Source organism: Polistes dominula, unplaced genomic scaffold (assembly GCF_049000335.1).
Source record: "Polistes dominula isolate Pdom_NZ unplaced genomic scaffold, Pdom_raw_medaka contig_37, whole genome shotgun sequence".
NCBI classification, from domain to species: domain Eukaryota; kingdom Metazoa; phylum Arthropoda; class Insecta; order Hymenoptera; family Vespidae; genus Polistes; species Polistes dominula.
Window position 1 is genome coordinate 2,221,411 of NW_028301169.1, and position 25,874 is coordinate 2,247,284.

Genomic DNA, 25,874 nt, shown 5'->3' on the forward strand with positions numbered 1-25,874 from the left:
ATTGGCCTATAAAGAAATCTTCTGTATATTTAGGATCACGCTTTTGTGTTCCATCGAATGTTGGAAATAGTTGAAGAATTCGTTGCAGCAAAAATTCTTGACCATTTTTATCAGTTTTATTTGCGGAAAAGATTCAAAGATTCTAAAAGGATAAATATTTACGAAAAAAATAGATAAGTTAGACCGGTGGTCAATGCTTAGCTGTTATATAAGCAAAACTGTTCATTGCATTCTGTAAGACCCAGGAATCAATTTAACTTATTACCATTTAAAATTAAAATTGCATCCTGTCTACGTCAGGAGTACAAAGGAATCCGTAAAAAAAAGGACCTTTTTTTTCCACCAATGTAGATAAACAATTTTAAAGAATATAAAAAGATGACCAAGTACAATATTTCCATCAAAGGACGTGCGAAAAGATGAAGTATATTTATATATATTTATTTGTAACGTCAAGTGAAAACTGTTTCGTAGAATTTCACGCTTAAGTTTTTATACACAAAAGTTCGAATATTATAGGCCGTTGTTACCTGAAAGTCACATATTGAATATACTGCAATAAAATTGTTTAAACAAAAAAATTTTGGTTCATTTGCATATACATGTTTATAATTGCTGATTTTTAATTCTCCTAATTTTTTTGGATTGAAAAAAAAAATTTGGCCCACAGAGGGTTAAAATTAAATTTAGAATTTTGTTGTTGTTCTTCCTGTTTTAGTTCATTAAAAGGATTTTTTTTAAAAACACATTCTGTGTATTACTATGAATATAAAAAATACTATAAATATAATTACTATAGATATAAAAAATTACTATAAATTTAATTACTTTAAATAAAATTACTATAAATATAAAAAATATTATAAATGTAAAATAAATATAAAAAATTACTATAAATAAAATTACTAAAAATAACATTTCTACAAATATAAAAAATACCACAAAATAAATGGTTATAATAATAATAAAAATATAAATTATAAAAATAATAATAATAATTATTATTATTATTATATAAATTATAATATTAATAAAAATACCATAAATATAATTACTAAAACTAAAATTACTATAAATATAAAAAATACCATAAATATAATTAGGTACTATAAATATAAAATAAATATACAAAATTACTATAAATATAAAGATTGCTATAAATATAATTATTATAAATACATAATGAAATAACTAAATGAAAATACAAATACATATACTAAAAACAAACAATATATATATATATATATGTTATTTGTATTGCTTCAGTCATTTGATCTTCGAGAATGAAATAATTATTTATTATGCAATGATATGTGCACACACACATACAAAAATTAAAAGAAATCAATGTCATGTTACCGTAATGATATACTAGATCGTTATCTGAATACGATACCACTAGATATGTTGAACGATTCATTATTATTTCCTATTCGTTGAAAATGATATGCACGTTCCACAATGATCATTTTTTTTACATATACATACGTTATTAGAATTAATATAATAAAATGCATGCTTCGTTGCATTTCAATGCATTCCTTTCATTGTCGCTTTTTTTTCTTCTTCCCCCTTTTCCCTTCCCCCCCCTTTTCGTGTCTATTTTAATTTGTAGTAATTTATTAATCGTTCACTTTTGATATTTATACGCAATTAATTTGTTAACAAATTATATCAGATATTTTTGTCTTCATTTATTTGAAATCGTTTCCTTGAAATAAAAAAACAAAAAAGAAAATGAGGATTATTCGTCAAATAATAAAAATGAATAGAACGTTTGCATTTTATATTTTTCTTCATGTTATTTTTACGCGTGTTTTGAAAATTAAAATTAGGAAATTATTTGAATATCTAGGAAAAAAAAAAAAAAACAAATAATGTTGCTAAAATTAGGAATATTCAAAAGTATTTTATTAATGCTTCGAGCTTTTCGTGCTTTCCATTACGATTATTAAAATGTATTTTTGTTTTTTCTTTTTTAATCTTTTTTTTCAAAACTCATTTTTTCGAGTTAGTATTAAGAATAATTGTACAAAGTATAAGTCACTAATTAATTATAATTTGTTATCACGTGTTATAAATAATTGATCATCGTGACAAAAATCGATAAACAATTTCCAGTTCATTCTACTTTTTATTTTTCGTTCTATTTTATATAAAGTTGAAACAAATAAGAGAAAAAAAGAAATAAAAATATAATCAAATTTTTAGGATTCGTTGTAGATATTTTTTTTATATATATATATTTTTTTTTCGAAGTACACACGATGAACATATGTTTTTTTTAGCAAACACGAAAGTTTGTTTTTTGTTTACATTTCTATTTTATTTACATATACATAGAGTGTATACCATCAATGTTTGCATTTATAAATATTTTGATTAAAAATATTTAAAAAAAAATCCAAAATCCACTGTTACAAATCTTCCACGAATAAAAATTTGTTCTTTAAAAATAATAATTTCTTTTTGAACCAACAAATTTCAATGTTAATATCATTCCCCGTGTTTATCATTTATAAAATATTTATAAAATATTTAAATAAATACTTTATGAGTATATCAAAAGAGATATAAGTAATAATAATAATAATAATAACAGTTAATAAAAATAATTAATCATTCCGCGATGAAACTAAATAATAAAGTAATTAAAACTGAAACCTTTGATCGTTTGAAAGTTTAAAAAAAAATAAATAAATAAAAAAAAATACAACCCAGTAAAAATATAAATTAACAGGTTATATATCCGATATTATTTAAACTGTAATATATATCCAACATTCATTACAATATTTATTAAAGTACTTTAAAATACCTTTGATCGTATTAGGTGCATAACCTTTTGCTTCCACCATTTTTCTATAAGCCATCTGTAGGAAAATATTGGAAGTAAAGATGTACACATAATATATAAGCAACTTTACTATATATAATCGATTTACTTTGATCAATTCCCACATTTATAGACTTAAAATCTAATATAAGATATCATTAATAGGAATAAGAACAACCAAACAGTTAATAAACTATGATATAAGTGAATTTTCGAAGAACCTTCCTTTCACCATTTTTCTATAAGCCATCTGTAGGAAAATATTGGAAGTAAAGATGCACACATAATATATAAACAAACTTACTATATATAATCGAATACTTTGATCATTCTCACATTTATAGACTTAAAATCTAATATAAGATATCATTAACAGGAATAAGAACAACCAAACAGTTAATAAACTATGATATAAGTGAGTTTTCGAAGTCTTATATTTTCCTTTGATAAAATAAACCGATAAATGTGAAAATTAAGGAGCAAAAAGGTTAGAAGAGTAGAACTGAGAAAGTGAGGGGAGTTGAAACACGTAAAAGAGAGGAAAGAGAAACCCTCTTTCTCCTCTCCGAGACATCAAATGATTTTTATTTTCAACTTTTACGATCCCCTTTTCGTGTTGAGTTATTTCGCTTTTTATGATTCTCGATTCCACTAGCAGCGTATTTCTTCGTGTCCAAGAAAACTGACCTGCCTAGTACCATCATCTCACATCTTATTCTCTCTCTCTCTCTCTCTCTCTCTCTCTGTTTTTTTCATTTCTCTTTTTTTCCTAGTTTTTTTTTTTTTTTTAACTCTTTTTCCATCATACCCTTTCTCATCACCTACTCTACCGCTTCCACTTCCGTGAAATCGCTTGAAGAAGAGACTCTCTTACTCTCGTGACACTTTTCTATCTTTTTCTTTCTTTTTTTCTTTTTTCTTTTTTTTTTTTTTTTCATTCGCGTCTTTCAGACTTTCGACAGTAGTTTATCAGGTCGCTTGACAAACTCTTTTTCCAACTTGTCGTCGTAGTCGTCTCGTTGGCAATACTTTTGCCATCCACGGCGTGTCACCCACTACGCTTTTTCTTTTTTTTCTTTTCCCTATTCAATGTAGGTATGTGTATGTGTATGTGTGGAGGTGGGGGGGGAGAGAAGGGGATCTGACTTTTTAGTCCGACCAATGGTCGTTTACCTTTCTCTCGAATTTTGTCGATGAAATACTTAAAAAGATGTTTGTCCAATTTCCTTTCGTCATTGTCGATACTGGCGTTGTTTTTCTTTTCTTTTTTTTTTTTAATTTTTATTATTGTTGTTGTTGGTTTGTTGGTTGATTGGTTGGTTGGTTGGGTCGATGAATAGTCGATAAAACGTTTACCTAATTTATTTTCTTACTTAAACTCCCTTTTTTTTTTTATTGCGCTAAACTTTAAATTAATGCTCTTATGTTAAACTTCTTTATTTTGACTTCATTTTATTGAAAATACTTGTTTTATTATATATATATATGTATGTATATGTGTGTATGTGTGCGTGTGTGTGTATGGGTATATAATCTTGATAAAAGTATAGTTTCGTAGGATCGATAATATCTCGCAAATCGTTGCTAGGAAGAGAAAAGTAATTCTTCATTTTTATTTTCATTTTATTTTTCTTAAGTTATGTTTTATCAGAGAAATGTTTTATAATTATTATATTATTTTATATTAATAACAAATTGTTTAAACTTGTTTGTTGAACAATTAAATGAATTATTTTGTTAATAACTCTCATCGATGTAGTATATTTTTATTTTAATTATTATATTATTTGTTATTTTTATTTTATATTAATAAGAAATTGTTTATAATTCTTACCAAACTTATAAACTTACTAAACTTTACCGGAATTATTTTTTTAATAACTCTCATCAAAGTAGTATCTTTTTTTATTATTAATTTTTATTATTAATTTTTATTATATTATTTTTTATTTTTATTTTATATTAATAACAAATTGTTTCAACTTGTTCTTCAATAACTAAATTACTCTTTTAATAATTCTCATCGATGAGGTATTTTTTTTATTTTTTTTTTATTTTTGTTATTCGAACTTTATCCGTAGTTTTAATCTTAAAAATGTTAAGAATCCAATAAGAAAACGATTAAACTATGTGGAAATTTATAATATATAATATATATATATAAAGATGGTTTGTAAGATTAAAAAACTTGAAAAATAATCTCTTGATATCAATTTTTTTCTTTCTTGTTTTACTTATTTTTCATCTTGTCTACGATTACCTTACTTTCTGTTTATTTTTATATTTTGTCTTATTTTTAAATTCTTCTTCATGAATTATTAATATTTTTTATTATTCTTATAGTAACATATTTTTTAGAAAATTACTATTTTTTTATTATTATATTATTTTTCATTATATTTATATTATTTATATTTATTATATTATTATATTTACATTATTTTTTATTATATTGTCGTATAATAGAGGTTATGATAACGAGGTTATGTACATTTCCTTTCCTTTTCTTTTTTTTTTGAAAGAAAATTTTTCAGAAATAGATAGATCGATAGATAGGTAGATAAATAGATAGATAGATATATAGATAGAATGAATAGATAGATAGATAGAAGAAAAACCATTCGTGTTCGATTTCTTCTTTTGGATAATAACGAGCCACGGTGAATTTCAATTCGGTCGGAAGAGTGAGGGCTGGAAGATGAGATGCTGGGGGAGGGGGTGGGGGTAGTACTAGTTATTTTCTTAGTCAGATAGGATTCGAAAAAAAAAAAAAAAGAGAAAGACACAAAATAATGGTTATATTCCATCTTTTGAATGCGAAACGAGTTAAACGGATATCGAATGACAGATTCGTTGTTCTCGTTTTAACTTTTGCAAAATTTAATTGAAACGATCTGTAACTATATATATATATGTAAAACCCTTGTTGTATTTCAATAATATTTAATATATTACGTTTATTTTAAACTACACCCCCTTCCTCCCTTCCCTAAAAAAAAATAAATCTGCTTATTCGTTAATCTATGTTTTCTCGTTCGTATTTTGTAAAATTTCTCGTACGTTGACCTATGAACATTTTTAATGGATTTTTCTTTCTTTTTTTTATTTTTTTTTTATTTTTTTTTTTTTAGACAACAAGGATAGGATACAAAGCTTCAATACTTTTATCCGAGAGCTTTTCTCGAGTTCATGAAGCTTTTTATCTTGCCCCCTCCCCTACTCCCCTTTCCCCCCACCCTGTATTCTCTTTCATTCGGTCGGATTTACTCTTGGATGTTGAAGTATTCGAGTGATTTTTGCGGATCTATATCTTTCTTTGCCCATTTTTTTTTATTTTTTTATTTTTTTCTTCCAACTACCTATTATTTTATATCCATGTTGATGGTGGAATAAGGATGTAAGAGAAATGGAAAGTTTTTCGACGATTTAAAACCCCGAGGATCTCTTGGAAAATCGATATCATTCGCAATCGTAATTGCTTGCTTGCTTGCTTGTTTGTTTGTTTGCTTGCTTGCTTGCTTGAGTTTTCAAAATTCGTTAATTGAATTCAATTGCTTTTCAATTGATGTAGAATAGAGTTATTCGCTTAACTTTACTTCTACTTCTTCTTATTCTTATTTTTATTTGTTTAAAAGATATATATATATATAAATGTAGATTTCGTTTGTGCCGATTGTCTGAAAATTGTGACTCAATGTTGTGTTTTTGTATACAGCTAGGTTTTTATTACATTAATTTATTTATAAAATAAATAATTACTTGAAAAATGAAAGAAAATGATACAGGTAAGTCCAGCGCCATCTGTTGGTCATAGATTTTGGTGAGCGCGCGAAACATTTGAACATAACCTAACCCTAACCTTTATCTTTACATACATACAAAAGTACTTTATCGATTGTCTTGAAATTTGGATACAACGTTGTATTCGTATACAGCTGGGTTTTTGTTACATTAATTTATTTAGAAAATAATTAATTAATTGAAAAATAAAAGAAAAAGATACAATTAAGTCCAGTGCCATCTGTTGGTCATAGAATTCGGTGAGTGCGCGAAACATTTGAACATAACCTAACCTATATCTACACAAAACCATCATATTTAGGCTCATATGAGTCACAATAAATAATTTAATGAGAAACAAGTTTATCTTAGATCAAATTAAATGAACATTTTGATCAAAACGAAATAAGATAAAATAATTTAATCAATTTGAAGAACAATTTTAGTATAAACAAGAAAAATAAAAGCTTTTGAAGCTTTTTATTAACCAGGTTTCATATATATATATATATATATATATATATATATATATATATATATGTAACAAACTCGTGTGTGTGTGTGTGTGTATGTGTGTGTGGTTTGGATCTTTGGATTAATGCTACTCGAAATTCTTTTTCTTTATTTCTCCACACTATTTGTAAAAGTTTTGTGGTTGCTTTTACCATTTCTTCAGAAGGTTTTCCAGCCTCCAACAGAGTAGCATCAACAGCAGCTTCTTCTTCTTCTTCTTCTTCTTCTTCTTCTCTGGTTTCGAATTGGTAAAGCTATACCAACCCAAACCAACACACAACCATCAACATTTACTATTAGGGTTGCCTAGTTCTTTCTATCTTGTATCTTTTCTCTTTCTACTTCACTAACATTTTCTTTAAGTACGTCGAGATCCATGTACCAACACACGGTGTTTATATAAAGTAGAGAAAAGTCCCTACTATACATTTATAACTTTCAATACACGTTTTCTATCTTTTTCCTACGTTTAGATTACCTAAGATATTAGTACAACTCGGCTTGGAAAATAAGTCTGGATTTCAAATATCTTTCGTTTTCTGTCTTTTATATAAATATATATATATATATATTTCTTCTCTTTTGTCGTATATTTTCTTCTTTTGTACAAAGAAGAAAAGAAAGAGTGGAGGATATATTCTCAACGTTATTTATCTTTAATTAAAACGTGCACCACTTTCTTCTTCTACTTAATAAAAAAAAAAAAATAAAAGAAGAAGAAGAAGACAAAAATATAATAATAATTTAAAATTTTTCTTAATTCGTATTATTATCCCGTATAAGTGTTTGAATTGTTATAATTCTTAATTAAATTATTTTAATTTTAGATTTGAAATAAAACAAAATATACAGAAATTAAATTGGAAATATAAAATTGGTTACTTTTTCTTAATTTTTATTTTATTATCAGTGTCAGTGTTTATATTATTCGAATTTTTAATTAAATTATTTTAATTCTAGATTTTAAATTAAAAAAAAGAAAAAAAAATATAGGAATTTAATTTGGAAATAAAAATATTTTTTAATTTGTCCTAATTTTTATTTTATTATCAGTGTGTGTATCAGTGTTTCAATTAAATTTAAATTTAAATTAAAGTATTTTCATTCGAGATTTTATATCCCCCCCAAAAATTATTAATTTAATTGCAAAAAAAAAAATATTAGATGAAAAAATGTAATAATTGAATTAAATTATTAAATTAAATTAAATTACATTTAAATTTAAATTTAAATTTAATTATTTTAATTCGAGATTTATAATAAAAACAATTATTAAGTTAATTTCAAAAAAAAAAAAAAATGTTAGAAGAAAAATTGTATTAATTGATATAAAATAATAAATAATTGTATTAATTTTTTACAGGTATGAATTTATACGTTGTGAGCAGTATTATTGTGGTTGGTCTTACCATGACCACCGCTGCATCCGACGTATTGATCCTTGGATCTACGTCTATGGGGTTTGCTGAGAAACAGGAATCGTCTAAGGTTCATTGTCGATATAGTAAGGCCTATTCGATGTTACAAGTTAGATGTTCTGACCCAAAATTAGAAGAAATTCCTCGTGATTTAAATTCTAATATACAGGTAAGATAAAAAAAAAAATAAAAGCATACGTTCTATTTTTAATTATAAACATTTAACATATAACATTGTTCAATTAAAATTGATTTAAATCATATATCCGAATTATGATGAATATCATTTGATTTTTATGTTAACAAATTAATAATGTGGATAATAAAATAAATTATTGTTATTAATTATTATTATTTTAATAATTAATTGTTAAAATAATGATATATATGAATTAAAGTAGTAAACGTTGTTGATTTATGAACGTATCATTGTGTAAATAAATATTGAAGAAAAAATAAATATAAGAAAATAAAAAAATTTATAAAATAATATAATAAAAATATAATAAAAAAAAATAAAATAAATAAATAAATAAATAGAAGAAATTCTAATATATGATTTTAATTCTAATATACAAGTAAGATATTTAAAAAAAATAAAAATAACCAAAATATAAATTACAAAAATAAAAATAATAAAAACACACATTCTATTTTTAATTATAAATACTTAACATATAACACTGTTTATTTACAGTTACATTAAATAATATAATAATTGAATATAAATTAATTATTATAATATAATTATATAATTAAATATTTTATTAAATTATTATATATATTATTAGATTATATAATTAAATATATAATATAATAATGTAATTAATTAAATTAATTAAATTACTGTATTAATTTCTATTCTTTCAATAAAATAAATGCATCGTTAAAATAACAATATATACGAAAATAAAGTAATAAAAGACAAATTATTATCATCATCATCATCATCATTATGTAAATAAATATATACGAAAAAAAAAAATTAATAATTAATTAAATAATTTATAATCTTGTTTTTTCTTTGAAATTGTTAACAGATCCTTGATGCATCATTCAGCCGAATACGTGATCTGCACAACGACAGTTTTTCATCGTACACAAAATTGGCCTTCATTTATCTTGGCGATAATTTTATACAAAACATCGAAGAATCCGCATTCTCACGACAATATTATCTCGAAGTTCTCGATCTAACAAAAAATGGTTGCGACAATTTACCAAAGAATCTCTTTCAATTACCCTACTTGCGTAAAGTTTATCTTGCAGTTAACAAATTTGGCGATTCTGTGTTTCAAACTGAAGTAACATCGCCTCTTAATTTTCTTCAATTGCATCGCAACAAATTAACCAAATTACCGGAAATGGGATATTTACCAACACTTACGCAATTAAACGTTTCCGAAAATATGATTACTAAAATAACAACGAGAGAATTGGCGCGTTTTTGTAATTTAAAATCGCTCGATGCTACGAAAAATCCGCTCAATCTTGAAGAAGACAATTGCGAATGCGTCGTTATGAAAAGTTGGTTGAAATTACGTGAGATTAAATTCAAGCCTGATTACAATTGTACACCTGCGGCGTTTAAACGTTGCAATGGAAAAAATGTCACCTTTAGCAATGACACTTTAACGATCTACGATGAATGTACAAACATCCTCAGGATACAAATGCAAACGAAAAAAAACACGTAACATGTGGATCATCTTGGCATCTTCGGCAGCCTGTTTCATATTTATAGCATTTCTCGTATTACTATGTTTACATAAACGTAACAAAAGGAAGAAAGATAAATTAATGAAGGAACAACAACGTATTGCTGCCAATAATGCTAATACCCAATTACTAAATAGCAATTTGAAACACGAAAGTGAAAAATAAAATATACTACTTTCATTTTTATTTTGAGGATTTTTTTCCTCTAACGGAGGAGGAGAATGGAAAAAAAATGGTTTCTTCTTTTCATATTTTTTTTTTTTCTTGTTAATCGTAAAATATAAAAGTTGAGCATTTTTCTCTCGTTTACCTCACAGCAAGCACGGATCCATTTTTTCTTCTTCTTCTTCTTTTTCTTCTTTGCTACGATCGAAAGATTTCATCGTTATCGAGGATATTGAACTTAAGGAGAAAAGCCGAAGAAGAAGAAGAAGAAGGAAGAAGGGATTGGGGGAGGGGAGGGGGTGGGGGTGGCAAAAGAGGTTTCGATACCTCAAGGAGAGTATTTGGCCCCTACCCTACCCCCATCCCCTCCTCATCGTTGTGTTTGCTCCTCTAGGGAATACTTTCAAGAGGATTTACGTTGAAAACGTTCAAGTATAAGTCTCAGGTAGACTCGCAGAACAACAACGACGTATCTTTTGGGACTGTGATCTCTCTCTCTCTATCTCTCTCTATCTCTCTCTATCTCTCTCTCTCGTGTTTGAGTATGAAAGTTTATGTATGCTCTGGTAGAATTTCACAGTGTATGTATGTAATGTATGTGTATATGTACTTAAGCCTTAAAAACTATTATAACTTGGCATATTATCGTTCGTTCGTTCGTTCGTTCGTTCGTTCCTTGTATTTTTTCATTTATTTTTATTCTCGTCACCCGTTATATAATTTTTTGGAATCAATCTTCTCCTATATGTATGTTTATGTATGTATGTGTGTGTATGTGTTTTTTTTTTTTGCATATTGTATCCTTTTTATACACACATATATATTGTATGTTATGATGAAAGTATATATTGTTTTGTTATTCTATAGTATATATATATATATATATACACACATATACATTAATATAATATGCACATATATGTGTATAATATGTGTGCACAAATTACAGGACTTAAATACAAGGATAATAGAATGTTCGACAAAAACAACAAATGATTTTACATCGTAAACGAAATAATTGTACTTAAGATTTTGTCCTATAAAATTATCTTAGATAATAGTACTTTGAATATTTTATAATAAGATAAAGATAAAAATGTTCTTTTCTTTTTTTATTTTTTATTTTATTTTCTATTTTGATAATTCTTCTCTCTATTTAAAAACAATTGTGGCACTTAGTAGACTTAGGGTAGATATTAATAGTTCGCATTTGGTTGTACAAAATCGTTCGATTATTTAAACAAATATATATATATTTCAACGTACTCGTTTGATAGATAATAGACAATTCATTACTTTCATTAAGATAATTGTATATTTATTTTCTTTTTTTTTTTTCTCTTATTATAAACAAACAAACAAAACGCGTGTACGAAATTAGTCAACAACGCGAAAAACGAGACTGTACGGAAAAAAAAAAAAAGAAATCTTTTTCCTCTTTGCGAGTAAGTTTTACACTATTTTTCTATAAAACGATTTGTCGTTTTATAAAATATTTCAATAATAATAACAATGATAATAACAATAATAATAATAATAACAATAATAATAATAATAATAATAATAAAACAATCATACGTCAGTTTGTAATATTAGGTCATCCCCAAAAGTTTCTTTCATTTTGTTTTCTTTTTTTAAATAATTTTATGGGCACAATATTTTTTATGTTAAATAATAAACAATAAAGAAAAACATAATATAGAGTGGAATCGATATTATTTAATAAAATAACATAAAAAAATATTTAGAACGATCATACATCGGTTTGTAATATTTGGTCATCCCCGAAAGGTTTCTTTTATTTTTTAAATAATTTTTAATAAACAATATTTTTTATGTTAAATAATAAACAATAAAGAAAATGATAATATAGAGTGGAATCGATATTATTTAATAAAAAATAACATACAAAAATATTACGCATAAAATATTGTGAAACTTAGTGTCAAATAAAAGAAAGACATTTTTTGGGACAAACTGATATGACCCATAATTATTATTATTATTATTATTATTATTATTATTATTGTTATTGTTATTATAATTATTATAGGATGGTTGTTGTTCTATTCGATAATATTATATAAAAAAATATTAATTAGAAAATTAAATCCTAATTCTACTACACATATATCGACCTCTTCTTAAACTTAATTTCAATTTCAAACGAAATAAACATTTCAAACGCTTTTCATTCGAGATAGAAAATTATTGTTATATATACGATATATGTAAGTTATTATTAATAATATAATATAATATAATATAAAATATAATAAATAATAAGGACATTTGAAAGAATTAAAAAATTCAATGGCTTATTAAAAGTTGACAATTATGATTAATAATAAATAATACAAAAAAATAAAAAATGTAACACATGTTATAAACGTCAATAACTAATAATTGCTAAGGGGACCTAATTAATAATTATTAATAAATGATCACGTTGTTTTTTTTTTTTATAATATAATAAAAATAAAAATATTTCGATGTAATTTTTTTTTTTTTTTTAGTAGGGCCACGTGTATAGAGCCAGATTATTTAAATAAATCAACATAATTCATTATTGTACAGACGTAAACAACAAAACAATGAGTGAGAAAAACATTAAAAACAAAAGAAACAACTGTTTTGTGTGTATGTGTGTGTGTTGTGTATGTTTGTGTGAACGATGTGAATAACTAATTATTACTACTATTACGACTCTGTACATATCATTTTAATTTTTAGTTTAATTATTCACGAAAATCAATGAAATTATTTATAAACGAGCGTTCCAATTTAATATTAATATTAATAATAATAATAATAATATTAATAATAATAATAATAATAATAATAATAATAACTACGTCCGTGTTGTGTATGTACTTTTGAAAAGAATTGAAGAATTCCTTTTCTTTTTTCTTTTTTTTTTTTTCTATTTCAATTATATTAAAGTAAACTTGCCAATGCTATGGGCTGTGCACCTTTATGCACTTTAAGTGAACGAATGATATGCGATATTAAAAAAATTAAATTAAAAAAATATATTTATTGTTTCATTTTTAATTTTTCTTATCCTACATTATTTTATTTCATACCTTTATTAAATTATATATATATAATTATATTTATTATAATTGATAATATAATATTTATTATATTCTAGATAATTTAATATTATATTAACTATATTAAAATAATAAATTTTTGATTATTAAATAATTTTAATATATATTAATATTTAATATATAATAATATTTAATATATAATAATAATAATTATATTATTTTATTTCATTCCTTTGATAAATTATATATACAATATAATATAATAATTATATTTATTATTATTGATAATATAATATTTATTATATTATAGATAATTTAATATTATATTTATTATAATAAAATAATAAATTTTTGATTATTAAATAATTTTAATATATTAATATTTAATAAAATAGAATTTATTTATTATCAATATTAGTAACTACTTTTCAACATAAAATTCTATTATTTAAATCAGAAATAGAGAATGGAATTTTACGACTTTTTCATCGAAATTTTTTCCACTACGATATCATACAAAATCATCATAAAAAAATAATCTTAATAGAAAATATTTATAAGAAATCGATTGAGAATTTTACTTGATAAGATTCGAAGATTCGAAGATTTTTGAAGAAGTTCTGAACGTGCATAATAATTGCTGATGATATTTAAAGAAAAATTTCTAAAGGAGATTTTAAAAAATGTTTGCGGCATCCTTGACTTTTTGGATAAGCTCAACTTCAAGTTCTTTGACGTTTCATGCTCGATTGCTCGCAAAAGAGAATTTCAAGTGCTTCGCATATTCAACAGCTTCAAGAATTTTTTCTTCCTTTTTTATTTTTCCTTATCCTTCACTTTTGTCATAAAGTCGTCAAAGCGAATAATAAATGTCGAGGTTTAATAAATTGAAGAATATATATTGTAATAAATGTAAAATAAATGTTTTATTAATATTTTTTTTTGTTTTTTTTTTCGTATAACAAAAACGATTAATGGAAACGATGACAATATTAAGGGTAGCAAATGTGAATTTTTCAATGTAAATTTTAAATAACAATAAAATTTGGTATTTATTTATAAATATAAATATAGTACGACATTTTACATGAATTATATTCATTTGAAATAGTTTCTAATAATTGTTGAATTACTCAATGATGCAAACAAAAATATATATATACCCTTAGTGGTTTTGATGGAATGAGTTTAACACAAATATACCCAAATTAATTGATACGTCTAATATAAAGGGTGATCTGTAACTGGTGGTAGAAACGAAAAAGGGGTAATTCTACATAAAAAAATAAATCGATAATAAAGAATAACAATTTTTCGTTTGACACTTTGTTTTCGAGAAAATCGACTTTGAATTTTCGCGAAGTTCGACTTTTCGTTAGGCCGTGTCCGTCACGGGTGACTGACGTACAACTAGTTTTTCAATACAATGTAACGCCTGTGGCCTGACAAGAATTTCCATGAAGAATTCGCGTTGCGAATTTTGGCGATTATTCTTTATTTTCGATTTATTTTTTTTATGTCGAATCACCCCCTTTTCGCTTGTACCACCAGTTACAGATCACCCTGTATATATATATATATATTTTTAAATTATTTTATATTATACTAGGGATGCCCCGCCACGCGTTACTGTGGCTCACAATCAGTCTGATACACACGTCTTTAAGTCAACGAATTACCTTATACTGCCATCTGTTAGAATCTTATCGAACTAACAGAGATAATCATGACTCTTTGTTAATAAACAAATAATTCGATTATAAATTGAGATATAAACTATTCTATCTTTCAAGTTGGATGAAACTGCACACAGTGTGCTAAATTTTATTAAAATCGGTTCAGTAGTTTAGGAGTCCATTGCGGACAAACAACGTGACACGTAATTTATATATATATATATACATATTGAAAATTAAAATATAATACTACGTTGAAAATGTCTATTATTTTTCGTTGTGTCATAAATTTAACACACATCAAATTTTTGTGTTACATTATCGATAAACCCCATTTGTTTGTAATATAAATATATATTATAAAAAAAAGGAAACCTAAAATAAAGAAAGAAAATATAAATTACGTGATATAACGTGTGATTCCCGACGATGTTACACAATGATAATATACTTTACTTTATTATATAATCTACAAAATTTTCTCGCCCTAACTTACGGTAAGACAACAACAGTCTTCGAGTATAGTTCAAGCTGTTCAAGTAAGTAAACGAAATCAACTTGTATACGAAGCAATCAACGGGTGTCGTAAAATACACGTGTGTTAAACAACAACAATAACAACAAGTTTCTAGAATGTGTCATGAACAATTCTGCAAGTTCCGAAACATTAATTGAGATATTATAAACAATTCAATTTCTTTTTTTTTTTTATTTCATCATCATCTTTCCTGACTTACATTATTTTAAGTAGATTTTTCTTGTCTCTCTTTTTTTTTCGATTTGCAGATGTAGATTACATTTGGTCTATTATGTTTTCGTATGTTTCTTTTTAATAATGACAATGGTTATTGTAAGTTAAATTATATGAAATATAATTAATTTATATTAATAAATAATATATTAATTAAATTATATTAAATTATATTTTAATTAAAAATATATATATTATATAATAATTTATTAATTATAAATTATATAAAATATAATTTAATTAAATAATTAAAGTAGATTTTATATAATTATAAATTAAATATTAATTATTTTATTTATTTTATTTTATCATTTTTTTTTTTATTTAATAATATATTAATATATTATTTTATAATATATAAGTCATTGTATTAGAAAATGAATGTTTTATTCTTATATTGAACTTTATGTTAATTCACTGTCATAATTATTAACATAATTATATATACATCTATGAATAGCAATTATTGGTGAATAAAAAATGTCTGCGGTTTTTGATGAGTTCTTTGAACGATTGAGAAAAAGTAATTTATATTTAATCTCATAATCGAATGTAGAGAAACATCGGATAGAAATGTTAATAACGAAATAAATGAGATGACGTACTATAATAAGAAAGGTAGGAAGTATACGTTAGCTTTATCCTTGAATTCTATCAAGTATGCGTTCTTTCAATCGATCCATTTCAAATTGTATCATTTCTCTTCCATATAGGATTATAAAAAAAGAAACTTCAACGACTTCAAAAGAAAATTGATAACTATATTACTTCCTTTGAGAAAATAGATATTCATGAACGAATATAATTAAAGAAATAAGCATAATATACTCAGTGTCATATTTTCAAAGATATTCTCAAATGTCTTCACATCAATCATATTAATTTTATAAAGAAATTAATTATTGGCATCTCTTGCACTTGAATACGCTATCTGGTGGCAGAATTCAAAATTAGAGTAGATAGGTCAAATTGCTACGTCACGTGGGATCTCTAGTACTTGAATACGCTATCTGGTGGCTAAATTCAAAATTAAAGTAGATAGGTCGAATTGCTACGCCACACCTTTGCCAGAGATCCCCATATTAATATTGCAAGACTTTTTTTTATATTAATATATTATATTCAAAATTATATAATATAATAATATATTATGAATATTATATATAATATTTATTTAAATAATTAAAATAAAAAGGTAAATTAAATTTATATAATATATAATTTAATAAATAATATATATAATTCTAATAAATATATAAAATAAATATATTTAATATTATATAATAATAATTATACTATATCTAATATACTATATATTTAAATATAATATATACTAATAATTAATATACTATTGGGGGATCTCTGACAGGGGCGTGGCGTAGCAAAAAAATTCGACCTATCTACTCTTATTTTGAATTTAGCCACCAGATAGCGTATTCAAGTGCTAAAGATCCCAATATTAAATATACTATAGTAATATACTATAACATAATTTAGTAATATTTAATATACTATATTAAATATTATATATTTAAATATAAATATTATTATATATATAGTCTATATAATTTATTAATTAACAATTATATAAAATATAATTTATATTTATAATATATATATATATATATATGAATATTGTATTATATATTATTATTACTATATTATTAAATATAATATAATAATATTATTAAATAAATAAAATATATAAAATATATTAAATAAAATTATTAAATATAAGATAATAATTACATAAAAAAAAAAATAAGTAAATTCGAATTTAAATAGGACACCCTGTAAAAGATATCTTCTAACGAGGAATGAAGAAGGCTTATGATTTTTCTATTTCTCATTTCTTATTTCTTATTTCTTATTTCTTATTTCTTTTTTATTCGTTTAATCAGCACCTAATGATCCTTATTGTTTCATCATGGAATTACTTCTATGTCATTTCCGAGCATTTCCCTTTACTGCAATCCAATTTTACAATGATTATCTTTCACTCGGATTTACTCATGAGAGACTTGTGTATTTTTATTTTTTTATTTTTATTTTCTTTTTTTTATTCTATTCTATTCTATTCTTTTCTATTTATCAAGGAAGTGATTTTCGATAATCGATTCGGGAAAAGAAAAAGGAATGCAGTTCTCCTCTCTAACCTCCTTAACCACCACCCCCCTCCTCCTTGTATACACAGAAAAGATCCTAGGTTTCTGAGTTTGTTCTTTCGCTTTCGAATGGCAGATGTTCAAGACGAAGATGCGAAAAAAAAAAAGAAATAAATAAAAATAGATTACGTATAGTTTAGGATTGAGTAAGGGCACTTTTCTCTATTTTATTTCTCTTCTGTTCTCTTTCACTAAGGCGAAACCGGTGATTCGATCCGTGCTAAAAATCGACCGTTTCAAAGAGAGGGGTAGAGAACAGAAAAAAAAATGAGAGTAAGAAGAGTAAGTTGAGAAAGGGGGAGAAACGGGGAGAAACGGGGGGAGAGAAGGGGGGGGGAAAGAACTCTAATTCTCTGCGGGGGGCAAAAATACGTCGTTAATGGAGGCTTGTAACCAATCAGTCGATTTCACGCAAAAGGATACAGAAAAATCTTTCAACCGTACTTTTTTTTCTTTTCTTCTTTTTTTTTTTCTTAACGTGTTACCCTTTAATGCGTACCACTTCTGTGTGGCGTTTGTTAAATGGGGCCATATGTATTTTTGCGTTTGAAAATAGCAATTGTACCGCCATCATATATATATCACTATTATTCTATTTATATATATATATGGAATATATATTATATGTTATATAATATTGAGTTTTATATACAAATTTATATATATATATATATATATATATATATATAAAATTATAAAATAATATTTATAAGTTGTATGTAAAAATATATTATATGTTTTTATAAAACAAAACAAAAACTAAATAAATAAATATAATATAAAATAAAATAAAAACAAATATAATATGAAAAAAATACAATATAATATTATTTATAATTAATATAATTTTAATTACTATATATAATTTATATATAATATAAAAAAATAAAATATAATTTATAATTAATATAATTTATAATTGATATACTTTATATATAATATTTTTATTTATTTTATACATATAAAAATATATTATATGTTATTATGAAAAAAAAAATAAATATAATATAATATGAATAAAAATAAAAATAATATACATAATTTATAATATATAAAATAATTTAAATTTTATTTAATAAAATATATAATATATGTGTATAATAATTATAGTATAATTACATCGTATTAAGTATAACATTAATTATAGTAAATAAATATTTTTATTTTAATTATATATCAGATATCATTTAATTTCCTTTTAAAAAGATAAAATTAACATTTAAAAAAAATATATATATATATAGAAACGTAATAATAATGATGGGAATATGGTGGCAGTACAATTGTTATTTTCAGACGCAAAATACGTGCCTCATTAACAACTGTATATATAAGTGACACACACACATATATATATGGAAGAACTATCGTATTATAATCGAATGAAATATTAGAAACTTCGAAAAAGAAAAGAAAAATATAAAAATCGATGGACCATACTGTTCGAATAATCCCATTGCATAATATTAGGTGAAACTTATCGAGATATAAATAAGCCTCTTATGTTTCGTTGTTCAATTAAACGAGATAAACGTATACTGCATTTGAATAAGAAGAAAGTAAATTAAACACCTTTTTAATCATACTATAATTTAGTTTTTTATTTAATTATTAAAAGTGAAATTTATATTGATATACTATAATGTGTGTTACGTATTAATATTACACTGTCATTAATTTGATATCACATATTAAAGAGGTTATATATTAAAGTTATTATCAGTTAATGTGTATAACCATTTTAATATAATTATATTTTATTAAGTATTCTTAATTAATATTAATTTTAATTTAATTATATTATATTTAGTATATTCAATTAATATTAATCTTAGATAATTATATTATATTAAATATACTAAATTAATATTAATTTTTACACACAATTGTGTTATATATTTAGTATACTAAATTAATATTAATTTTAATATTTAATCATTTAATTAATTTTAATTAATTTTAATATTTAATTATTTAATTAATTGTAATTAATTTGACTATAATAAATATTAATTGTAATTATTATTAATTTTGTCCAAGAAAATAAGATTGAAATATAAAACAAACAAAAAAATTCATTCTACATAAATGAATATTCCTTGAATTTAAATTCATATTATAAAATAAAAAAAGGAAGTATATAAAAAATCTGTTAAGTGGATTAACATTTATAATTATTCTTGTTAACTCTTATCATCAGATTAAAAAAAAAAAAAGAAAGGTAATGCTGCCGTTATCGTTGACAACATTTCATTGAAATATCTTAAAGGTAACTTAAACTGAATCTACAAGGAATACAAAGGAACTTGAGAATAAATTAATTAAATTAATTAGATGCAACTGTAAAGGCACGTCGTCTTCTTAGTATAGTACGAAGTAAATAAATAAATATATATGTATATATCTATTTATTTCTTTTTTAGATGATAGTAAGCATCTTACGGTATTTGCTTCGCGTAAACGCATCTTGCCGAAGGTATACCGTAGAGACATTTTCTTCTAATGAAATGCTATCGCACGTATGTTTTTAGATGAAAGAAGAGAGTACTTCAGTTCGTTCGTTCCTTCGTTCGTGACCTTTCATGTAAATGTAATAACATCGTAATTGTATGTTCATCCTTTTTTCTAAATTATTTGCTGAAAATATTCTTACGAGTTCGCGATAAGTGATAATATTATTCTTCGTTTATAATACGTAATTAATATTTAATAAAATGAATCCTTTTTTTTTGTTCAGATTCTATTACTTTAATTAAAATTTATTTATTATAATTCTTCTTTTAATTAGATTTTAAATGATTACCTAATTCTATATTTTAATAAATTCAATAAGAAAATATATTCATGGGTGGATTGAAAAGTTTTGAGGTTAAGTATTAAACTTTAAAGTTTTTTTTTACAGTCAAATTAATTTTAAAATAATTGATTTATTTGTTATTAGATTTCAAATAATTACCACCATTTTATAAAATACATAAATGGGTGAATTTAAAAGTTTTGAGGTTAAGTATTAAACTTTAAAATTTTTTTTTTACAGTCAAACTAACTTTAAAATATATGATTCACTTGCTATTAGATTTTAAATAATTACCTAGTTTTATATTTATATATTTATTTAAAAATAATTTCAATAACAAATACATGGGTAGATTGAAAAGGATTTGAGGTTAAATTTTAAACTTTACAGTATTTTTTACAGTTAAACTAACTTAAAAATAATTAATTTATTAGCTATTAGATATCAAATAATTACTCCCATTTAATATTTATTTATTTAGAAATAATTTCAATAAGGAAATACTATACATCGGTTGATTGAAAAGGTTTTGAGGTTAAATTTTAAACTTTACAGTATTTTTTACAGTCAAACTAACTTAAAAATAATTAATTTATTAGCTATTAGATATCAAATAATTACTCCCATTTAATATTTATTTATTTAGAAATAATTTCAATAAGAAAATAATATATAATGGTGAATTGAAAATTTCTGAGGTTAAGTTTTAAACTGTAAAGCTTTTTTTTTTTTTTACAGTCAAACTCACTTTAAAACAATACATTTATTTCCTATTATAAAATAAAATCTTTTTTCTCTTTTAAATTGAATGATTTAATTATAGATGAAATTGTCGATTAAATCAATTTAAAGAATGTTATAAATGCATTTTAATTTAATGATTTCGTAAAATCCAATGCCATGAATTTACAATACGACGAGGGATTCCCATAGCGAGTCGAATTTCTCTTAGGTAAATGTTTATTTTAACGTTTTGCTTTCTATAAAAGTGAGGTGTAAGAGGTAAAGAAGAAATGGTAACCATTAACAACAACTACAACTTACGGATTTACCACCAAAGCGATACAATCTGATTTAAATTTGATGCTCTTCTTACCTATGATTACCTAACGGCGGATAATTCATTTCGTAACGGAGCATAACGGTCACGCAATGTGGTCTCTCATCTTCTATCCTTTTTCTTTTTCTTCGTTATATTTAATTTACCTCTTCTTTCTCTCATTCGTAAGAGTAAAAAGCCTCATCACAGCGGGTAGCGAGTCTGCCTGCCTGCCTGCCTGTTTGCTTGCATTCTTTCTCTTTGGCACACAAACACACAACGGGTTGCTCTAATTACACAGCTCGATGCTGATTAGCAACCGGAGGCTAAAGTTTCTTCCTTTTTACCACCCACCACCCCAACTCCTCCCCCAAATCTCCTATTCTTTTCTTATTATTTCAAAAAAAATAAAATAAAATAAAATAAAACATGTATCAAGAAATGAGGAATTTTTCTAAGAAAATCATATTGAAATAAAAAAATAAAAAAATAAGAAGATTCCTTTCAACCACCCCTACCCATCCCTCCTCCTCAATTCCCTATTATTTTCTTTATTATTTAAAAAAAAAAAAAAAAAAATATATATATATATAAAAGCACGTATCAGGGTAGGAAAATTTGTTTAAGAAAAATTATATTAAAATAATAAAATAAAATAATAAAAATACTTTTCCACCACTCCCACCTATCCCTACCCCAATATTCCATATTTTATTCCGTATTATTTAAAAAAAAACAATATTAGAAGAAAAAAAAAAGAAAAAATTGTATTATCAGTGTACAAAAAATTTTGGTAAGAAAAATCATATTAAAAAAAAAAAAAATAATAATAAAATAAAATAATATAAAAATACTTTTAAATTCATTAAATTAATAAAAATACCCATTTTTCCCCCAAAATTCCCTATTATTTTCTTTATTATTTAAAAAAAAAAAAAAGAAAAAGATGTATCAGTGCAGGAGTAATTTTTTACAGAAAAATCATATTAAAATAAAGAAAATAATATAATAATAAAAATACTTTCCACCACCCCCACTTATCCCTTCCCCAATAGTCTATATTATTTTCCTTATTATTTAAAAAAAAAAAAATATATATATATATAAAAACACTCATGATTGTACGAAAATTAAAAAAAAAAAAAAATTATATTTAAAAAAAAAACAAATAAACAAAAAAAATAATAATAAGATAGGAAGAAGAAATAATTGTATTCGTAAGTATCAAAATGTTAAAGGTATTCGTTCACACGGCCTTCATAACGTTCCCATTGACTCAACGAAGTATCTTTTACATCAATGTATATGTATATATGTATGTGAATGTGTAAAAGTAAAGTTTGCGTAAAATAAAATGAAGAGCAGAACGGAAAGAAGGGCGTAATTATTTGAATAACATCTTAAGGAACACGTGGTTTTTTTTTTCTCTCATTTTTTTTTTTTTTTTTTTTTTTATTTAGATTTACGCAAGCGTTGATTAAATTCGATGGTAGACCGAGTTACAATTAGTAACGCTGAATAATAGCTCTCTTTTGGTTTTCTCGCTCGTTAGCTAGCCTACCATAGTAAACTTAGTACATATATATATATATATGTGTGTGTCTGTATGTGTTTATTAGTGGTGGTAACTTTCGTGGGCGCTTTTGTAAGTAATCTCGTTAGTCTTTTTCTTTCTTTAGTGAATCCTGTTGACTCATGCGATTAATACCACTTCAACTATTCTTACTTTTACTATATATATATATACATATATATGTACAAGTATCCTGCATTATTTTGATATCCTCAAGAGTATCTCTTCCATCATTATATCTTTCACCATTTTACATTTTAATCCTTTAAACGAGTGAAATCTTAATATCATATCCCATGCTCCTTTATTTTATCTTAATAGATAAATAAAAATATAATAAAAAGGGTTTTATCTTAATTGGTTTAATCTTACAATGTATTTTTTTTATTAAACACTCGAATGCGTTGAAATTAATTTAAATTAAATCAAATTTCAATAAAGGATTCAACCAACGTACGAAGCTATCTTTAAGCATCCTTTATTTTATCTTAATAGATAAATACAAATAAAAAGGGGGTTTTATCTTAATTGGTTTAATCTTACAATGTATTTTTTATTGAACACTCGAATGTGTTCATATTAATTTAAATTATTGGATTGTTCGGAAAGTAATTTTGTTTCGTTTTTGTAAAAATGAAGACAATTTTTGCTTCGAGATTAAACTTGAGCCTTTCAAGTGGGCATAAATAATTGAATTTGATAAATTTAACCTCTCATCGATATCACGTGTTGTTATTTGCTGGTTTGTATCAAATAATGCCAAAATTGTGTGAGGAAAAAACGAAATTACTTTTCAAACAACCCAATAAATCAAATTTCAATAAAGGATTCAACCAAAGAGTACGAATTTATCTTTAAGAAACATTTTATCGTGTTTCCAAAAAATACTAAAATATAAATGATAATGATAGATATAAGTAGAAAGGTCCTGAATAAAATATTACTCGACGCATTTTTCTCTGTCTGAGAAGAAACTCGAGTCACGTTCTAAGAAATCCCCGAGAAATCTGGGCTATCAAAGATAACACCTAACGATAACCCGCCTTGCATAACGAGATCAAAGGATATCGTCGTTTGATCAAGATCTGACGTCATTTTTGGAAGCTTTTTTTTCTTTTTGGCCGATGATAAAAAATAATTACGAAAATTCTGTCTTCTTTTTGGATCCTGACCTATTATATTGCTCCAAATGATTATCTTGTTTTCATTTGATTTATGAAAATGTTCTTAATTAACATAATTTGTTGTTTTTTTTTTATATAATAAGAGAAATTTAAAAGACATGGATTAAGAGGATTGATATAATTAAAGGGCTTGATTGTTTAATCATCGTTTTATTGTAGAAGGAAATTCATTAATTTCCTGTTGACAATTTAATAAAAATAAAAGAACAAATATAAAATATGACGTTGGTTTATTTTTGTTGTTGTAAAACGAATACGTTCTTCAATTATCTAATTGTTCTCTCACCATCAGCGATAAAATATAACAGATAATTGTTTCGAACAGTTGTGATTTTAATAAAATTAATGAAATTGTTTAAATGAAAATTTGACAATAATAAAATAATGAAAAATACTCATTTGTCTAATAATAATAAATTCTTTCGAAAATTGATATTACAAAGATATATATAAAATTGTAGGAAAATAAAAATTTAATAAAACTGCAATAAATATGCAAAGAAAGTAGGTTGGTTCTATCGTCATAATGAAAATACTCATTTGAGTAATATTAGTCTTTCAGTGTGACAACAATCAAATTATTTCTTTTGAAAAATGATCTTACAAAGTTATATATAAAATTGTTGAAGTAAAAATTTAATGAAAAAAAAAAAAAAGAAAAAGAAATAAATAAGCAAAGATGGTACGTCAGTTCAGTTGTTAAAATGAAAAATTTCATTTGATTAATATTAGTTTTTCAGTGACACAGAAATCAAATGAATATTTTTGAAAAATGATCTTACAAAATTACATGTAAAATTATTGAAGCAATAAAATAATAAAAATAATAGATGCTCGTTTGACTAATAAAAAGCGTTCAATATGAGATCAAAATCATAAATAAATTCTTTTTAAAAAATAATATTACAAAGATATACATAAATGTAAAATTATTATAATAAAAATTTAATGAAAAATATAAAAATAAAATAATAAAATAAAATAAACAAGTTATTATAATAAAGATGCTTGTTTGATTAATAATAATCTGTCAATATATTAGAGGTATACCTTTGTTTCCACTATTTTCCTACAGATGGCTTATAAAAAAATGGCGGAAGCAAAGTTATACACCTAATAAGATAAAAATCAAATGAATTCTTTTAAAAAATAATATTACAAAAATATATATACATAAATATACAAGTATATATAAAATTATT

At 23.9% G+C, this 25,874-nt stretch overlaps 1 protein-coding gene across 1 annotated transcript in view; it reads left to right on the top strand.

Annotated features, from left to right (window-relative positions):
• The window catches only part of Lapsyn (Leucine-rich repeat activity-regulated protein at synapses), a 31,743-nt gene extending 18,277 nt beyond the window's left edge, over positions 1 to 13,466 (top strand). The window contains 3 exon segments of the mRNA XM_089179082.1: positions 8,493 to 8,716; positions 9,588 to 10,229; positions 10,231 to 13,466. Coding sequence (XP_089035208.1) covers positions 8,493 to 8,716; positions 9,588 to 10,229; positions 10,231 to 10,431 — 1,067 coding nt within the window. The 3' untranslated portion in view covers positions 10,432 to 13,466.
• The last annotated feature ends 12,408 nt before the right edge of the window (positions 13,467 to 25,874 follow it).